General features: G+C 49.0%; 1 protein-coding gene across 3 annotated transcripts in view; it reads right to left on the reverse strand.

The window, feature by feature from the left end:
- Nucleotides 1-8075: 8075 nt before the first annotated feature.
- The window catches only part of ARMC9 (armadillo repeat containing 9), a 97690-nt gene continuing 88007 nt past the window's right edge, over nucleotides 8076-17758 (reverse strand). For all 3 annotated transcript variants that reach the window (XM_019532869.1, XM_019532868.1, XM_019532867.1), the window contains 2 exons: nucleotides 12891-13063; nucleotides 8076-8829 (listed from right to left, as the gene is read on the reverse strand). In XM_019532869.1, coding sequence (XP_019388414.1) covers nucleotides 8807-8829; nucleotides 12891-13063 — 196 coding nt within the window. In that variant the 3' untranslated portion in view covers nucleotides 8076-8806. The remainder of the gene's footprint in view (nucleotides 8830-12890; nucleotides 13064-17758) is intronic.

Consider the following 17758-nt stretch of genomic DNA (forward strand, 5'->3'; position numbering starts at 1 on the left):
AACTAGAAGCTTCACCAGCATGCAAGGGGCCTAGGGCTGGAGTGAAGCAGAAGCAAAAGAACGTCATTGGAATGAATTAAAAACAAGCTGCAGGGCTGTGAAAGAGGCGCTTCATGAGCGGGAGCAGTGAACAGACAGCAGCAGGGCAGAACAGGGGGTACAGAATCACAGACAGCGAGGGCTGGCAGGGACCCCGGGAGGTCACATCCAGTCCAACCCCTGCTCCGAGCAGGGCCAGCCCCAACCACATCATCCCGGCCAGGGCTTTGTCGAGTCGGGTCTTCAAAACCCCCAAGGATGGAGACTGCACCACCTCTCTGGGTGACCTCTTCCAATGCTTTACTACCCTCCTAGGGAGAAAATTCTTTCTAATATCCAACCTCAACTTCCCTTGCTGCAACTTGAGCCCATTGCTCCTTCTGTCATCTGCCCCCACTGAGACCAGTCCAGCTCCAGCCCCTTTGCAACCCCCCTGCAGGGAGTTTAAGATGCTGTTAAATCCCTTCTCCGTCTTTTCTCCAGACTAAATAAGCCCAGTTTCCCTAGTCGTTCTTCGTAAGTCCTGTCCCCACAGCCCTCCAGCCATTTTTGTTGCCCTCCGCTGGACTCTCTCCAACTTGTCCGCATCCTTTCTGTAGTGGGGGCCCACAGCTGGACACAGGACTCCAGATGTGGCCTCCCCAGTGCTGAATAGAGGGAAGAATCACTGCCCTCAATGTGCTGGCACCGCTCCTGCCGATGCAGCCCAGGATGCCGGTGGCCTTCTCGGCAACAAGGGCACACTGTTGGCTCCTGTTCATCCTCTTGTCCCCTGTCCCCCCAGGTCCTTTTCTGCAGAGCTGCTCCCAGTCAGCCACCCCCAGCCTGTCCTGGTGCAGGGGATTGCTCCCTCCTAAGTGCAGGACTTTGCACTTGTCCTTGTTGAACCTCATGAGATTTCTTTTGGCCCAATCCTCCAATTTGTCTGGCTCACTCTGAATCCCAGCCCTACCCTCCAGCATATCTATGACTCCCCCCAGCTTGAGGTCACCTGCAAACTTGCTGAGGGTGCATTTGATGCTATCTATCAAGTCACTGATGAAGACATTGAACAACACCGGCCCTAGGACCGACCCCTGGGGCACTCCACTTGATACTGGGCACCAAAGAGACATCAAGCCATTGATGTCTATTCTCTAAGCCCAATGCTCCAGCCAGTTTTCTATCCACTTTACAGTCCATTCATCTAACCTGTACTTCCTTAGCTTGCCTGGGAGAATGCTGTGGGAGACCGTATCAAGAGCCTTGCTAAAATCAAGGTCCACCGCATCCACCGGTCTCCCCACATCCCCAGAGCCAGTCACCTTGTCATAGAGGGCAATCAGGTTGGTCAGGCATGACTTGTCCCTGGTGAACCCATGCTGACTCTTCCTAATCACCTTCTCCTCCAAGTGCTTACAAAGGGATTCCTTGAGGACCTGCTCCATGATTTTTCCAGGGACTGAGGTGAGGCTGACTGGTCTGGAGTTCCCTGGATCCTCCTTCTTCCCTTTCTTAAATATGGTTGCGATGTCTGCCCTTTTCCAATCATCTGGGACCTCTCCTGATTGAACATGAGTTTTCAAAGATGATGGCCAATGGCTCTGCAATCACATCAGCCAACTCCCTCAGCACCCTTGGGTGCATCCCATCCAGCCCCATGGACTTGTACACGTCCAGCTTTTCTAAGCAGTCCCTAACCTGGTCTTTCACCACTGAGGGCTGCTCCCCTCCTCCCAGGACTGTGTTGCCTGTTGGAAGTGGGTGGTGGCACATCAAGCCCATTAAAAAGGAGAGAGGGTCATTAACACCTGTGGAGTGAGGAGTTTAGCAGGGCTCAGGTAGATGACAGTGAGCCATGAAGTCAATCGACTCCCTCAGCATCGCCTGACTAGAAATGCTGCTGCTGCAGCCTGGCAGTTGGTTTGAAGCTTTGGGTCCAGCAGGAATCACAGGAGGGTGAAAGTACACCAGTGCACCCCTCCTTGATCCACCTCTGTCCAGTAGGTCCCAGCTGGGAGCTGAAGCAAGTGGCTGGACCTTCCGGACAATGCCTCTCATTTTAGACCCTTGTATAAAGCGCCCAGTTATTCCCAAGGGCTCAGACCCTGGTGGCTCCTGGTGGGGACAGAGAGTCCTTATGGAACAACTTCATTCCAGATGCCTGAAAGGTGGGGCTGAATCCACAGATCCAAGTTGCAAATGCCGCATGCATCTCAGCAGCACAAAGGATGAGCATCAAGGAAAATGCTTCCTGGATCAGAGATGGCAGACCTGTGGGATGGGCTAGGGCAGTGATTCTCAACCAGGGTGCCCTGAACTTCTTTTAAGGGTACAAACACCTATTCATGATTCACGAGGTAAATCCAGGGATTTCAGCTTGGACTCCAGTGTCTAAAACACCGCACCCTACTGCGGTCTGAGTTGTTTGCAACAGAAGACTTACTCTAGGATTTTTCCAGAGTCCAAAACCAAGTGAAAGCAGAGACGGCAGTTTCCGAGCGGAAACATGAGTGGTTTCCTATTTGAAATCTCTGGGTTGATCTCAGGAATCATGTGGAGACGTTTGCAGATCTAACAGGGCTGATATCGTGTGCCACCCTTACAAGGATCTTGTGACATCCTGGTTGAGAATCACTGCCCACGGGCTCACCTGTGGCCCTGGGAGGAAAGATACCCGAGCCACGTGGGCCTGGTTTCCACTAGGACCAGTTCTGAGGTTTGGTTTGGACGAGAGGAGGAAGGAGGCGGCCTTGCAGATGGAGAAAGGTGGGAAGAGATGAATGCACAGAGACCTGAAAATGTTTCCCTGGGACAAATACACATGGTCTCAGAGGGCCGAAGCTGTGTTATGCTGGTGAAGGAGCTGTACACGGTAGCAGGGAAACATGGAGAAATATTCCCCTTTTCTTCCTGCTCACTGCCCGGCTGCTTCTGCTACTCCAGTGAGCCAACATCAGGAGAGCTGCCCTCTCGGTGTACGGTCGACACTGCCAACGCAGCCCAGCAAGGAAGCTGTGGGGAGCAGGGAACAAACCCGAGCGAACGACAAAGCCTGGCAGAGCTCTCTGGGCCTGTCACGGAGCTAACAGCCCCGTTTCCTGCTACGGAGATAGGCAGCGATGCCGCAAGCCAGCAACTGCGCCGACATTCACAATCCAGCGATTTGTTCTCGGGAAGCATTCAGGGCCTGCCAACGTCGCCCACCTGCCAGCCGTCAGATAAGGTCTCGGGCCACGGGCCCAGCGTACAGCTGTAACAAAAGAGGAGCCGTATCTCTGGGCACAGAGCCGCCGTCTCGGGCTGGACTTGCAATCTCATCTTTGTGTCAGCTCCCAGTTATCTCCACCACACGCTGGGCCCAGCAGCCCTTCCTTACAGTGGTCCGCTTTGTTCTTCTGAGATGGGAGAGATGCACAGGAGATTGCCACCAGGTAACAGGAGCCTCCAAGAACCGAGGATGAGCTAGAGATGCTGATTACCGGGATGCTGCGACGACTGAATTTCTGCCCTCTTCCAGCTCATGCTTGCAGAACAAACGCCTTTCCTGCGCACTGACCATCAGCTGGTTTGTAGCTCTGTTTTCCACCAGCCTCGAGAAAAGGGGCCAAACGAAACATCCCACATGTTAGCTTTGCAGAAGCCTGACAGCACAACACATTTCTGTTTTGGGGTTCAGGTGATCAACTGGTCCCTAGGGAAATACGCCCTTGCTTGCTATCAGTCCTACAGCATTGCTGCTTTTTCTGCGCAGGCCAAGCAAGTTTCAATCGGCCAGAGGAGAACTGATCACTTGCTCCGATTATGCATTTTGTTGACGTAGGAGGCTCTATCAATCCAGATAGTCATGTAAGCAAAATTATAAAGAAAAGACCGGGGGGATCCTTAGCCAAGCAAACCTACACGAATAGTTGCTAATGTCTCTTTAGAGGCACTCCACACACACACAGCTCCATAAACCCTTCCTGCAGAATATAAATATCATGCAGGCGCACACATTTCAGGTCTAACTACACATAAATCAAAGTAGGCTTTTTGCTCTAAATGTAAAGGCTTGAAATTCCTGGCTCCTTTAGGACCCCAAATACAATTCTGCTTTCATGACTACCTCCCTCCACCCATCCCAGGTAGATAGTTTTATGCAGCTTGCTGGGTGTGGGTCTCTCAGACTGTACCTGCTCGGCATGGAAATGAGAGATCCCAGGCCATTTAGAAAGGACAAGTAGGAACCTGAGCCCATTTCTTGCCCAACCTATTACACAGGGTGCTTCATACTAGTTGTCTGGTACTATCATCTAATCCAGACCAAGACATAGCCGCATTTCACTGTTGCGTGAAATGATGCCTGTAAGTACTACGGCCAAACTGTTCGTGCAGGACGTGCAAAGATGAATGCTGACATCAACTGAGGTCCTTAAAGAACTGGTCTGATTTTCAGAGGCACCGAGCACACGCACTTCCTACTTGATGTCCATTATTTTGGCTGCCTTTGGTAAAGCGCTTTATAATTGTCCTGGATGAAAGGCTGGACTTTTGCATAAATCTAAGTTAGAACCTTGCTGTCAGCAATAATCCTGTTTATTTCTCCACTAAGGCTTCCCCCGTTATTCAGCAGAACTAAATTATGCATCAGCATTGCTAATAAGCACTGCAGAAGAAACAATTTCTATTCTCCAAGATGAAAAACTCTGAGCCATACTGAACGCCAAGTTTTTAATTAAATACACTTCCACGCACATCAGACCCCCCATTGTGCACTGTCTCTTTACTGATGATATTCTCTGCAGGTCATTTCTATTGTATGAACAAATGCAAACACACAGCAGGTGCCCTGTGCTGAGGGGTGGAGGCTCTTGTATTTAGCTGGAGCATCTCCGGATCCTCATTTTCACTGGTGAAATTTAATACGCTGGTTCTGTGTGAACATGTGAGGAGGATGGAAGCGACTTGGAGTAGCAGGAGAAAATGTTGCTGAAACTAAATTTTCTGGAAGACAAGAATTTGACCATATGATTGAGGGTTGGAAGACCTCAGGCCCTAGGTAAGATCCAGATTTATAAGGAACACAAAGCCTCCTGCTTTAATCACTAATTACCTTGGGATTGGGAGAAACTTCCTTTAAAGCATCAAACACTGCCAGGACATTGGTGATTAGGAAAGGCAATATTCCTCTGGCATCGAGCAGGGTCAAAGCTTAAACCTGTGAACATCTGTTGTTCTAGTAAAGCTCATCTGTCATTCTAGTGAAGCTCTGGATTCCCAAGGCCATGGCCTCATTGTTTAAGGATTATATTTAAATACACTTTTGCAGATTACATAGCTGTTACTCACTTATGCTTCCTCTGCCTCTCTTACACGCATCACGCTACGGTGGACTGGCAGGGTACAGGAACTCTGAGCATACAGTTCACACCCTGGGCTAGCTAATGGTTGCATCTATGGTATGAACAGACAGCAAGCACTTGTCCTTTGTAATGCAGATCCTCAACATACTTTGCTCTGTCTCCAGCCAAACAGCCTCATTCTGGGGACCTCACCTCCGTAGGAAGGAGAAGTGTGATCATAAATGGGCAGCTTACTGCCCCTGCTCTCAGCAAGCTGGCTGCATGATTAGGCTTTAAAGGGATGGTCAAGGGAGCAGCGAGGCTGGCCCTCTTTGTATGATCTTCCATTTTTAAAATGGTACTGCATATTGGGGACGATTCTTTTTCTCGCCTGCCCAAAGCCACCTGGTGTTCCTCATTCTCCACCAAAATCCCTCGCAGCCACAGACCCTTTGGAATACTTACCTGGCAGGGGAAATACCAGGACCACCAAGGTCGGGGGCGGGCAATTATTTTGGGCAGATGGCTGCCTACTGAGTTTCAGCAAGCCATAGAGGGCCACATGACAGGCAGCCCAGGACAGATTAATATTCATTTTCTTAATTTTTTAGAGGCCCCGTGCGCCAGACAGAATGGCCTGGTGGGCCACATCTGGCCCCCGGGCCACATTTTGCCCACCCCTAACCAAGGTGGTTTCCCCACTGGCTGGGGAAAACCACAAATGTGCCAGGGGATAGTACCCTGACAGAGGTAATGCATCATTAGTCTCCCACTTTCACTTCCAGTGGGAAGATTTTAGGCATACACCAACTTCATGGAAATGAGAGACTCCTCCATAGCTTGCTTCTGTGGCCATACAGCTGAGGGCAAGCAAAACTCATGGGCATCTGAACCCTAAACCTCCAGGCTTGGGCCTACATATAGGATGCCCACCAAAGATTTTGGAAGCATCTGAAGCCCCAGGCGGGAGTGGAGGATGCTTGCTGATAGCAAGACCAAACATGGGTCTTGAATGACTCACAGATTTGGAATTGATTTCACTGATTAGACTTGAGACATAAAAAATTTTCTTTAAAAATAATTTTTAAAAAAATGTAAGTTTAAAACCAGAGAGAGAACGCAGCTCAGCTGGGGCAGGCTGAGTCAGCAGGTTTTCTACTTAAGAAAGAGCCATCCGTGATATGGAGGCCCCTCACTGCCAGTGAAGTCACTGAAGCTTTGATGTCCACATCTCCCAGGAACTGAGCCAGGGTCACTCTTTGCTAGTGCTGCCCTTCTAACGTGTCTGTATGGACAAGGGAGGAGCAAACACAGCAATGGACATTCACCTATATACAGTAAATTAGGCCAGGGCTAGTCTGAAACAGGCCAAGAGAGTTCACAAAACAAAGGCCTACAATCTGGAACATTTAGAAGGGAAAATCCCTGCATTATGCTGGCTTGTAAAGGCTCCTGGAAGAAGGAAACACCCCTTCCTCCCTGGCCCCAACATGCGCCCTTTTTACAGGGACCCTCAGCTGCTGGAAATCAGCCCTGCTCCACTGTCTGATGCTCAGATCTGGTCCACTCAAGCATAACAACAAGAGACAGGACCCAACCCAGTGCCTTAATTTTCCCAGGAGGCCAATGATATTGGAAAAGAAAGAAAGATGTCTTGTGTTTTAGAGACAAGGGCAAAGTCAGCTCAATTCATGCTCAGTCTCTGTTAACACAAATTGCCACTTGGTCAGTGAGGGGGTGCCTGTTTCCTGCAGGGGGCTATCTGATCCTACAATTCACCTTCTTTCCAGCTTCTGATAGAAGCAGTTTACCCAGCTTGTGTTTCTAAATAACATCTATTGGTCCAGAGGTGGGAGAAGGGTCCATGGCCATGCCACCTGGTGACAGGGCCTGGTTAAGCCCGTTTCCTGCATTACTAGAAAACTTCCTTTCAAAAGCCACGCTCCAAACCAAGAAATGCAGAGCTTATCTTCCCTCTGGGTCTGCAGAAGCAGCAGCAGAAACGGAGTCACTAAGGGGTGGCTATTCAAATCACAATAAAAAGCACCCGGCCCATACTTCAGTGGAATTGGCCTTGATCATTTCATCTCGTGGGTCATTGAAATCTGACAACAATGACTTTTGTTTGCTTAAAATCCCAGGGAACCCCCCCACCAAGTGTATCCCAAGTTATAATGGCTGTCAGTTCAGCATTGAGTTCTTTATTGCCACTACCAAGAAAAGCTAGAACAGTACAGATTCTGCATCATAAGACATGGGGATAATTAACTGCTATCTCTGTGTTCAGGATAAAAGTCTTGTACCCTCTCATCTGACCCTTGGTATTTGCTAAGGACCAACCCAAGTCTATTTGACGAGATCCAGTTCCTGCCAGGGTTTCACAAGCAGATGCAACACCTCACTGTTTGAGACAGCAGTAAAGAATGTGGTGCAGGGTATGGAAGTGTCAAGGAACCAGCTCCACTCGCACTTGAGAGGCACACGCAGAGGAAGTGACCTTGTGGAGGGGCAGTCGCTCGTGACCTCATGGAGGGCCTTTGTGGCTTTCCTTCAGGAGGAAATGGGGGTCCCCTTCCCAAGCAGGAAAGCAGAGTTTTCACTTTATGAGTTGTAAGACAACAGGAAGAGGGAGACAAAAGGGTGATGGGCCCATGCAGGACAGCAATGCAACTGGTGCAGGCATTTCCAGTCACTGCTTATAATTCCCTGGCCCCTTTGCTGTTTCTGCAGCAAGGAGCAAGACTACACACCTTCCTAAAGCATTGAGTGCCAGCTAGCAGGCACACTCAGTGTGAGGCCTGTCAGAAATCTCTGCTGCCTGGATTTCCCAAACCGGAGGGATGAAACCCCAGCACAAACATCACCCAGCTAAATCTGGAACTCTATGATGCACACCCAACCCCGCTGCAGTCATGGGGATGGTGGTCAGGAAAGCTAGCTCAGAGCTAGGCAGAGTGTCTTTCTTGGCTGATGGAGTCTCCTCGCATGGAGATGTCCCAGCCCTGAGCTCATAAACAAAGCCCTGGCTTTTGAAACAGGTTTCATACCGATTCCCTACACCAGAACCTGGGACCAAGGAAACAGCAACACATTAGCTGTGGGAACAGCTTCTCCGAAGGGCATTTACTCCAACAGCTGGGGAGAGATAATTCTTTTAATGCTACTCAGCAATGTTGTTTGAGAATAAGTTATTAGAGACTGTGCAATCAGGTGCTTCTACCAGCTCTGCCCTATGCACTGCTGCTGGAGTGATGCTGAATCCCGACAAGGTCCCTTCTTGTCTTAGCCCGTTGCAAAGACAGGAGACGCATCCCATCAGATAGTCCCCAAAGCATTGTACGCGGCATATGCAGTGTGGTGTTGATAACCTCAGCTCGCCGTAGCCTGCCAGTGTGGCTCATTACAGGAAGCTGGCTGTGTCCTTCAGCAATGTGACCGGAGATTCCTGAGGAAAGGCGCTGTTCTCACTTCCTGTAGGACTGGCTGCCTGCAGAAGAGGAGGACGAGAAAGGGGTTGTCAGCTGAAAGCAGGATCCGGTACAAAACAGGCTCTACCAGAGGGGGTTTAGCCTATGTGTTGACATAAACACCAAGATAAATGCACGCCAGCCACAAACTCCGCACCTCTGACACCGGCTGCGTCTACAGCAGGCCCTAAGCGGGGCAAGTTATTTGTCCAACATCACTGCCAGCACTCCTAGACAACAGGATGTCATGATGGGCTGCTGCCTTCACTGACAATATAATCCTTTACTGTTAGCCTTGGCTGTATCACTGTAGCAACTACGCAACCCACCTGAAACCGGGTTTAATACACACACATTGAAAGAGTCCCAAGGAGCTTGCCTCTAAGAAGCCAAGACAAACAGAGAAAAGGAAGCAGTAGCCACACTTCATAGAGGTGAGACCAAATGTGAGGTAGATGAAACGATCCACCCAAGGTCAGGCAGGACTTTTAAGGCAGAGCAGGTAGGACAAGCCTGCTCTGGCATCTCGACCCCCTGCCCTCACCCCACCTGCTCCTCTGGCCTGGTCTGTGCAAGGCAAGAAGTAGAACAAACAAAAATCCCTGCTTGGCTGGTTTACACGGAGGGGCTCAGTCCTGCCTGGAGTTCCAGCTGTGTAGATTCACCTGCCTTGGCTCCAGGTTTATAGCTACAGGAATTGCCCCTATGTTTCCTCTGCATTTCTGAGGCATCAGCCCTTATGTTCTCAGCCCCAGGGAGAGAAGTAGCCCAGCTAGTCTAACTGGATTCCTTGAATATTCTGTTTCTCCTTTAATAAAATGTGACATTTTTTAATACTGGTTTAGGGCTGAGGCTGTAGAAATACAATGGACAAGGTATCTTGGACAAGCCTCTTGTCTTCTTGTCACAGTCAGTACTTCACTCTTCTGAGAGCAATGTGTCATCAGAAATCTATGACTAGGAGGTAAAAAAAGCCTGACAGAAGAGCACAGTGTCTCTACATGCACAAAAATGAAGAGGCATAGAGGTCTGAGCAGGCACCTGGGAGCCAGGAACTCTCCATTCCTTGTGCATGGGTTTGCTTCGTTGCTTCAGGCTCATCGACCCAGTAAACAGGCATGCAAGTTTATAACATACTAACTACTCGGTACTCATTTCTCCCAAAGCAGACAGTCCACATGCATGTTAAAGGCTTGTCTACACAGAAGTGCTCATGAAAATTAACCTGGTTTAATTAAAGGTGAGTTTAAAGTGACTATGCTAAACTTCATTTCATAGAATCATAAAAAATGAGGACTGGAAGGGACCTCAGGAGGTCCCATCTAGTCCAACCTCCTGCTCCAAGCAGAACCAGCCCTGACTACACCATCCCAGCCAAGGCTTTGTCTAGCTGGGCCTTAAAAACCTCCAAGGATGGAGAGTCCACAACTTCTCTGGGTAACATGTTCCAGTGTTTTACTACCCTTCTGGTGAGAAAGGTTTTTCTAATATCCAACCTCAACTTCCCTTGCTGCAACTTGAGACCACTGCTCCTCGTTCTGTCACCTGCTACTACTGAAAACGCATGTAGCGCGTGGGTGACCACTTCTATCCAGAATTCAAGTTAAGTGAAGGAAATCAAATTCCAGCCACTCCGATTCTGAATCAAAGCGTCCAGGCTGGGGTAGGATGCAGTTTAAATAATCAACTTCAAGCATTAACTCGGCTTAATGTTCCTGTGTGCCCCTGGTAGACAGGCCCCAAGTGTGAGACAGCTTGCTCCACTAGGGAAGTGGAGAAACAACCTTGCACACAGGCACTTCTAATACACTGAGAGCACCCATGTGGGGAGGTCCTTTAGGACAGTTACACACTGCAAATTCACATCCTGCCTCCTGAGTAAATACACCTCAGCGTAGATAAGCTCCTACATATCAATAAGAGGGTTTAGGCACCTTGTCACATAGTGGAATTTACAGCCCTGTGGTAGGCGTCCAGGCCCCCTACAGCAAACAGAAAGCTAGGTATATATGAATGGGATCTGCAATTGCCAGCTGATCAGCAGGAAGCCACGTAAAATGCCCAGCAGGAACTGCTGGTGAGGCATCTTGATGTCCTGTAGGGGGGTGCCTGCCTCCACTCATGCTCCACGACCATGACCCTTGTTGGGCTTGGGCACCCACACCCCATCCCTCAAGGACTGCGGAAGGAAGGGGTTGTCCTTCCTTTTTAAGCCCAAATGAGGGTTGAGGTCGGAGGGCACTGCACCAGGATGCGACAGACCTGGGTTCCCATTCTTGCCCCACTGAAATTCAATATGCGAGTGTGACGAACCACGTGGAACAAGGACTGGGCCCTGTCTGCCTTTTCCCACGTCTGTGCCCTGACTTGCAGAATCATTCTGAATAAGGCCAGGCTGTGCACGGCATCACTGGAAAAGGAACTCACTTCAGATACCATCCCTTAAGGGGCTTTGGGTGCCATGTGTGCCAAGTACTCATCTTTCACACACCACAAACAGCCAGAATGGTGAATCCCACCCTCCCCCCACCCCGGCCGGGGGCTCGGCCACACGACCAACGCTTCCTTGTGTGTGTGCTGCACTTTCCCCTTTTCCAGCAGTGCTTCCTTTTCAGTGAGTTTCTGTGCCAGTGGCGAGCATGAAACAGGAACCAGGGACGGACCCCTGGCCATTAACACTGCTACTGATTCAGGCAGGCAAGGGCTTGTATGACAGGAAACAGAAAGTGCTGGTATCAGAGGCAAACAGAAAGTAAAGACTGCCAGTACTAACACCTTGCTCTGACCTTTGTTCCGTGGCTGGCACTGTGTAGATTTGCTTCACTCCCATCTCATTAGGATATTGTCCCACGTCTTCACTAGGAGAGAGGTGTTGTTGCACAGGTAGGAGATCTAGATACCCTTCCCAACTCTGCTGCTGAGTTACTAGGGCCTCTGCCACGTTACATATATTATGCAATTAACTGGTTAATTGCCCAGTAAATCTCAACCAGCTACACATGCCATGAAAAAGGCCATCCAGCTATAAAAAGACCCAACCAGCTACACAGTCAGTGCTTGAAAATGTGGAACACCTCTATAGCTGGTTCCAATCCAGTTTTCCTTCACATGTGTGGCATGGCCAGTGAATGTGCCCAGGTCACTTCAACCCCTGGGACTTAAATTCACTCTGTGTGAGTGGGACTAAGCATCCTTGCATCCCTGTCCCCCACTCCATCCCCCCCACCAAGGCATGCTTTGAGGCACTGAGGGTGCTGTGAAGCAGTTCAATGTCTGTGAAGCATTCCCAGATCCTCAGATGAAAAGGTGCTTCAAATGTGCAAGCTCGGATGATAATTAGGTTGCTACACTTGGAATAACATGCAGAGCCAACCGGTGTTTCTGCCAACAGCACCTTTATAGAGCGCTGAGTCAGGTCCTGTGTGCACTACAAGGAAAGGCCTGTTCTTAACTGGAGCCAGATAAGAATAAACTCTCGTTCCACCTGAAGACACAGCTGAAACTCTTTTAGAACTTCCTACAGGCACTTAGAGCTGCGTGGACTTTTGGCATCTCAGTGGATGCAATCACACACTGAGTCAGAGGGGTAAGACTATTCAAACAGACTGGAAGCTGCTTTCAGTTCAGCCCTCCCTTCCCCAACACTTAACTGTTTTTTCTGATTCCCCTTTTGAGTTCTGAGTGAGCAAGCTGTACCTGGGTTGGCTTTCTGAGGCTACGCGGGCCAAAGGCAGAGGTGAGGTGCAGGTTACACACAGGAGAGGCCGTGAAGGCAGGAAATCTGACAGAAGCTAGATAAAGTCTATTTTGGGGGCTGGAAGGAGTCTGAAGCAATACCAGGTTTAGGTGCACCTGTGTTTTCAAGCCACCCTCTGTGTCAAGCACAGGAAGGAGGACGGCTCTTCTGATACAAGCAGTGAGCTCGGCAGGATACAATTAAAGAGGCGCATATCTTGCCCCTTGTCGCACGCTGCTCAAGCACTTGCAGCACTGGAACATTTGGCAGAGAGCTGCTGTGAAGCTTCCTTCTTCCCCTGCTCCCTGAAACACAGACAACTTGAAAAATGAGGGTCTCTCTTACTCTGCCTGCTTCTTGCAGAAGAACTTGAAGAGCTGGGGCGGCTGGTTTGCTGCGGTCCGGACTGAGAGAACTGGGGAGCAATGGTTGGGATTTTCCCCTTCCTGGTGCTGGCACAAGGCATGTCGGGTGTGCGGGGGATCCTGGGTCTGCTGCTGAAGGCAGAAGAAAACTCGCTGCAAGAAGGGATGGGAAGTGTTAGGATCTGCATATCCATAAATTTCACCTTGAGGTACATGGAGAAGAATCAACAGGCAATTTGTACGTGTGCGATTAAACCAAATGCAAAGTGCATGCTGACCAACACAGAACTACATGCACAAGTACATGGAGATTGCAGATGGAGCTATACACAGTACTCATAGGTATTCCACAGCATGGTACAGTACAGACAACTCACTAAAGAGACCCTGCCTGTCCTAATCAAAACTGAATTGCAAGTTTTCCGCGGCACATTCTTTATATCACAAATGCAAACGTGATGAAGCCAAGATGCAGAAGGGCTGTGTACGTGTATCTCGCATTATTAGCGCCTGAACTGTCATATTTCTGCAATGTCTCCAATGGGTCCCAATCCTACGAAGTGCACACGAGTCTTTCCTCTCACATTCAGGTTCACGGGCACCGTCACACGTTTGGATCCCAGCAAGGACAGGAAATGGGGAACTCCTGGCACTATCTCCACTGGGCCATTCACAGACATCTTGGTAGCTCTGAGAGGCTCTCTAGCATGGGCCCTTATCTAATGCCCTACCATATGCCCTAAGGACATCACTGTTCAAAGTACAGTCAATGTCCATGCTGACGTAGTCTCCTCTCCCATCTCCCCAACTCCAGGAACAGTTTTCCTGTGAGGGGTGCAGCTCTTACAAAAAGGGTTCAAGGAACACTCTGAAGACACCTAACCAAAACCAACCTCATGGAGTGCTATTACATTTGCATTTCTCATTGTTGGTTACTAATAGGCCAATATTCTTGCTTAACCAGAGAAGACCACATTGAAACAGGATCTGCAAGGAAAGGATGGTTGTAATTGGGAAACGCAAGGACAGCCAAAGGAGATCCAAAAAGGTGCCATCCATCCAAACACAGGTCATTAAAATGGAGTGGGAGGGCACCTACCTCCTTTGCTCCATCAAAAGAAGCCATTGTCAATGGGAGGAAGCAGGATGAGGGGATTTCAAACCATTTAATCTGCTCTCCAGGATGGCATGCTGCTGAGTCAGCGCTCAATAGCTCTTCCTCAGCGGCTGCTCCCCTTGTGTGGAGATGCCTTAGTCCAAGTTGCTTTTATATTGGGTTTTTTTTAAGCAGCGCTAATTGTCCGGATTTTGCTTTTGCAAACGCTTGCTGCTAAGGACACAGTCAATTAGAAGTCTGCTCCAAAACGTCCTTGTAACAAGATCCTCTCAGGCCAAGGTTCACTTGCCTCTTGTATTCCCCTTTGTTGCTGTTTCAAAAGGTTGTACGGCAGATGATAAGAAAGTATTTACAAAAAGAAGAATCTGGTCCTGCCTCAAGCAGTGGGCTAGACTATGTGACCTACAGAGGTCCCTTCCAGCCTGACTTCTCCATGATACTAGGACTGGCCAAGAAGATTTCAAGCTATAAAACCATCCCTGAGGTTCAGAACTCACGTAAGAGAGTTTGAGGTCTCTCTCCATAAAGCACCGTGGTTATCTCCTGTTTTCATTTGTATTGCTTGGGCTCTAGTCCTTTCATTTCACTATTCTCATGCCGCACATGTTTTGTACCTGTGATTTTTATGTGTTAATGCCTAAAGAAAGCATCACAAACAAGCTGTGCAGGGTTTGCGCTGCAGGTGAGCTTTCTTTTTTGCACAACTCTAAATAAGGAGACTCTGGATTTTAAAAGCCCTAGTGGGGCCATGACAAATCTCCAAGGAAATTAGATGTTGGGACCTATCTCACTACACCCGAAGCAAAGCAGAACGCTCACAATTCATGAAGTGTATGAGAGGGATAACATGACATACATTAACTTGGGAGGTTCCTTCCAGTCCTTTGTGTCTATGTTCATAGGCACTGAGAGGAGATGAATGGGATAAGCACAGAGAAAATACTCTATTTAAAGCAGATAGTCTTTCTGGAAGGTTACATACTTGCTGCATATGGCAAGTGAGCATTACAGACCCCCTTTCTTTACCTGCCACGATTTCTCAGATCCACGGTGTGGTGAACCTTGCTATTACCTGGACGTCGAATATAAAGCATACAAAGATGGAGGAACACGGCCCTCTCCCTCCCAGAGATCTCTCATTGTGCAGCACAGAAACCTGCTATTGTATGTGCAATAATTAGAGCTTAACTACAGAAGTGCTGGAGACAACTCTCTCGTGGGAAAATATTTAGCAGCTCTTCATAAGACGAGACATTCATGACAGCACACTGTAATTTGAGAGCAAGCACACGGAGTAGTTAGCGCTAAAAAGAAACCTAAATCTTCCTTTAGAAGAAGCAAAGCTATTTGCTTCTGGGTAACAGCTGGCCTGGGGAGCAACCAGAGATAACCAGTGCATGACAAACAGCTGGTCAGTCTTAGTAACCATCCAGGAAATGGGGAAGGGTTACAAAGATGAATTGCTTCCTCTTTTCTCCAACAGAAAAAAGTTGCATTTCTAGAAATTTTTATTAAAAATCACATGAGGGGGGTATCCACACACTGCCTGCATACAGTCTCTCTCTCACAGCGTGGATAAAGTCACGAGATACTAAAACAATACTGTGCTTCAGCTTAACCAAGAAAAATGGGGACAACTCTCCCTCTGCCATCCAGCAGCTAAAACGGCAATTACTTGGAACGGAAATGAAGTTGCTGGAGAATGACACTGCCAACATAGCGCACCACATCTCTCACAGACTGGTTTAGTACCAGCATATCTGTCCTGACCTCAGTAGTATTATTCCCAATTTACTAGATGTGAGAAAGAGGGAAATCCAACCCAGTGACCCTGGTGTTCAAAGAAAATGGCTCTGCCTCACCTCCCTGAGGTGCCTTGGTATGTATGTCCCAAGAAGCATGGGCAAATGAACACCTACCATGTTTAAAGAGGTGGGCAGCGGCATGGGGACAGAACAGTGAGGCTGTCTGGCTGCCACTGGAGAGGCACATGTTTAACCTATGTGCTGCACTCCTGCCAAAGGCCCCACTATAACAAGACTCGTTCGAGCTGGGGAGTCAAAGATGGCCAGATGCAGGCACAGACGCATCACTGCCTTGCATGCTTCTGGCTACAGAAACCAGTGGGCTGTAACCATGGTCCGGGTATGACCGTAGACTGCATCCAACTGGAAGATCCAGGGGCAACATGGTGGGGCTCTTTGTGATGGGGCAGCTCCTATACAACACCAGTGTTGCGACCTCCAGAGTAAGGTTAGTAAAGAGCACCTCAAAACCCTAGCCCCCAATGCCTTGTGGGTACTCGTTGGTTGGAGAAAGGCTATGGGACGTCACCCTAATAGAAACGCGCCTTAGCTGAGGCATTGGGCAATCAGCAGCAGTTATCTGTTGCTCTCTGGCAGACATTACAACCATTGAGGCACTGAACTGGCAGAAACTACGAGGCACTGACCTCGTTCTGGCCTTTGGATTCTGTCTCAATGGTCTGAAGGGGGGATGGCAGGTCTTGGGCATTCCCCCTTGCTCTTGCCTAGGTGTACACGCTCAACATCTTGGTGCAACGATCGCAGGATTGCATACAAGCAGATTCAGCAGGCACTTGACTAGATCTCTTCATGTACACCATGATCCAGAGGATCAAGGATTGCCTTACTTTGTTTGCATCTTTCATGCCCTAGCAATGGGTGAGATTAAGGAAGTAGCAGTAATTGTTTGCACTGCCGCTTGTTGAAAGAACAGATTACTGTACATGCTTTCTTAAGGAAATAGCACATTAAGTTCTGGTTACTGCAAAACTATCAGCCTGCTGGCAAGCAACTTCTCATGTCATGCCTACCTGCACTACATTTCCCGTACAACCTGTAACCTGAGGCTGATTTTGTAATCATTTATCATTACCAACACAGTAACAGAACCGACACGATGCTACGATACAGCCTTTGTGCAAGACTTCACTCTTGCATCTCCAGACAGAGACTCCTCTATTAACAGAGCTGTATAGCAGGGAAGGAGAACAACGTTGTGCTATTGCCAGTTGCAAGACTGAAGGGAGATGGAGGACTCTTTGTGGCAGATGCATGAGATGTGGGGAGTCCTATGTGAAAAGGGGTTGAGCTGCTCAGATGCAGAGAAAGGAAGAGTCAGGGCTCAGGAGGAATTAGCAGGAAAGTTTGCTGCTTTGTAGTTAGGAGTGAGCACAAAGCCCAGCTGAGAACAGGATGGAGACCGTGTCCATTTGCAATCTGTTGCTTTCTCCACAGTCATAGAATCATAGAGTCACAGAAGTTGGGTTGAAGGGACCTTGTAGATCTTCAAGTCTGACCCCCAGCCTGGGCGGGAGAAAAGACTGGACTCAAATGAGTCCAGCCAGGTAGTCATCAAGCCTCTTCTTAAATATCCCCAGGGTAGGAGCCAGCACCACTTCCCTAGGAAGTTGGTTCCAGCTCCTAGCTGCCCTAACTGTGAAGTAGTTCTTGCATCTAATCTAAATCTACTCTCTAATAATTTGTGTCCATTGTTCCTTGTCATGCCAGGGGGTGCGAGGGGAAACAGTGTCTCCCCTAAACCCTTCTGGTCCCCCTTGTAAGTTTATAGACAGTCACCAGGTCCCCTCTCAGCCTTCTCTTGTGAAGGCTGAACAGGTTCAGGTCCTGCAGCCTTTCATTGCAGGGTCTGCCCTGTTGTCCCCAGATCATGTGGGTGGCCTCCTCTGGACCCTTTCAATGTTGTCC

This window comes from Crocodylus porosus, unplaced genomic scaffold (genome assembly GCF_001723895.1).
Source record: "Crocodylus porosus isolate Cpor-Errol unplaced genomic scaffold, CroPor_comp1, whole genome shotgun sequence".
NCBI lineage: Eukaryota > Metazoa > Chordata > Crocodylia > Crocodylidae > Crocodylus > Crocodylus porosus.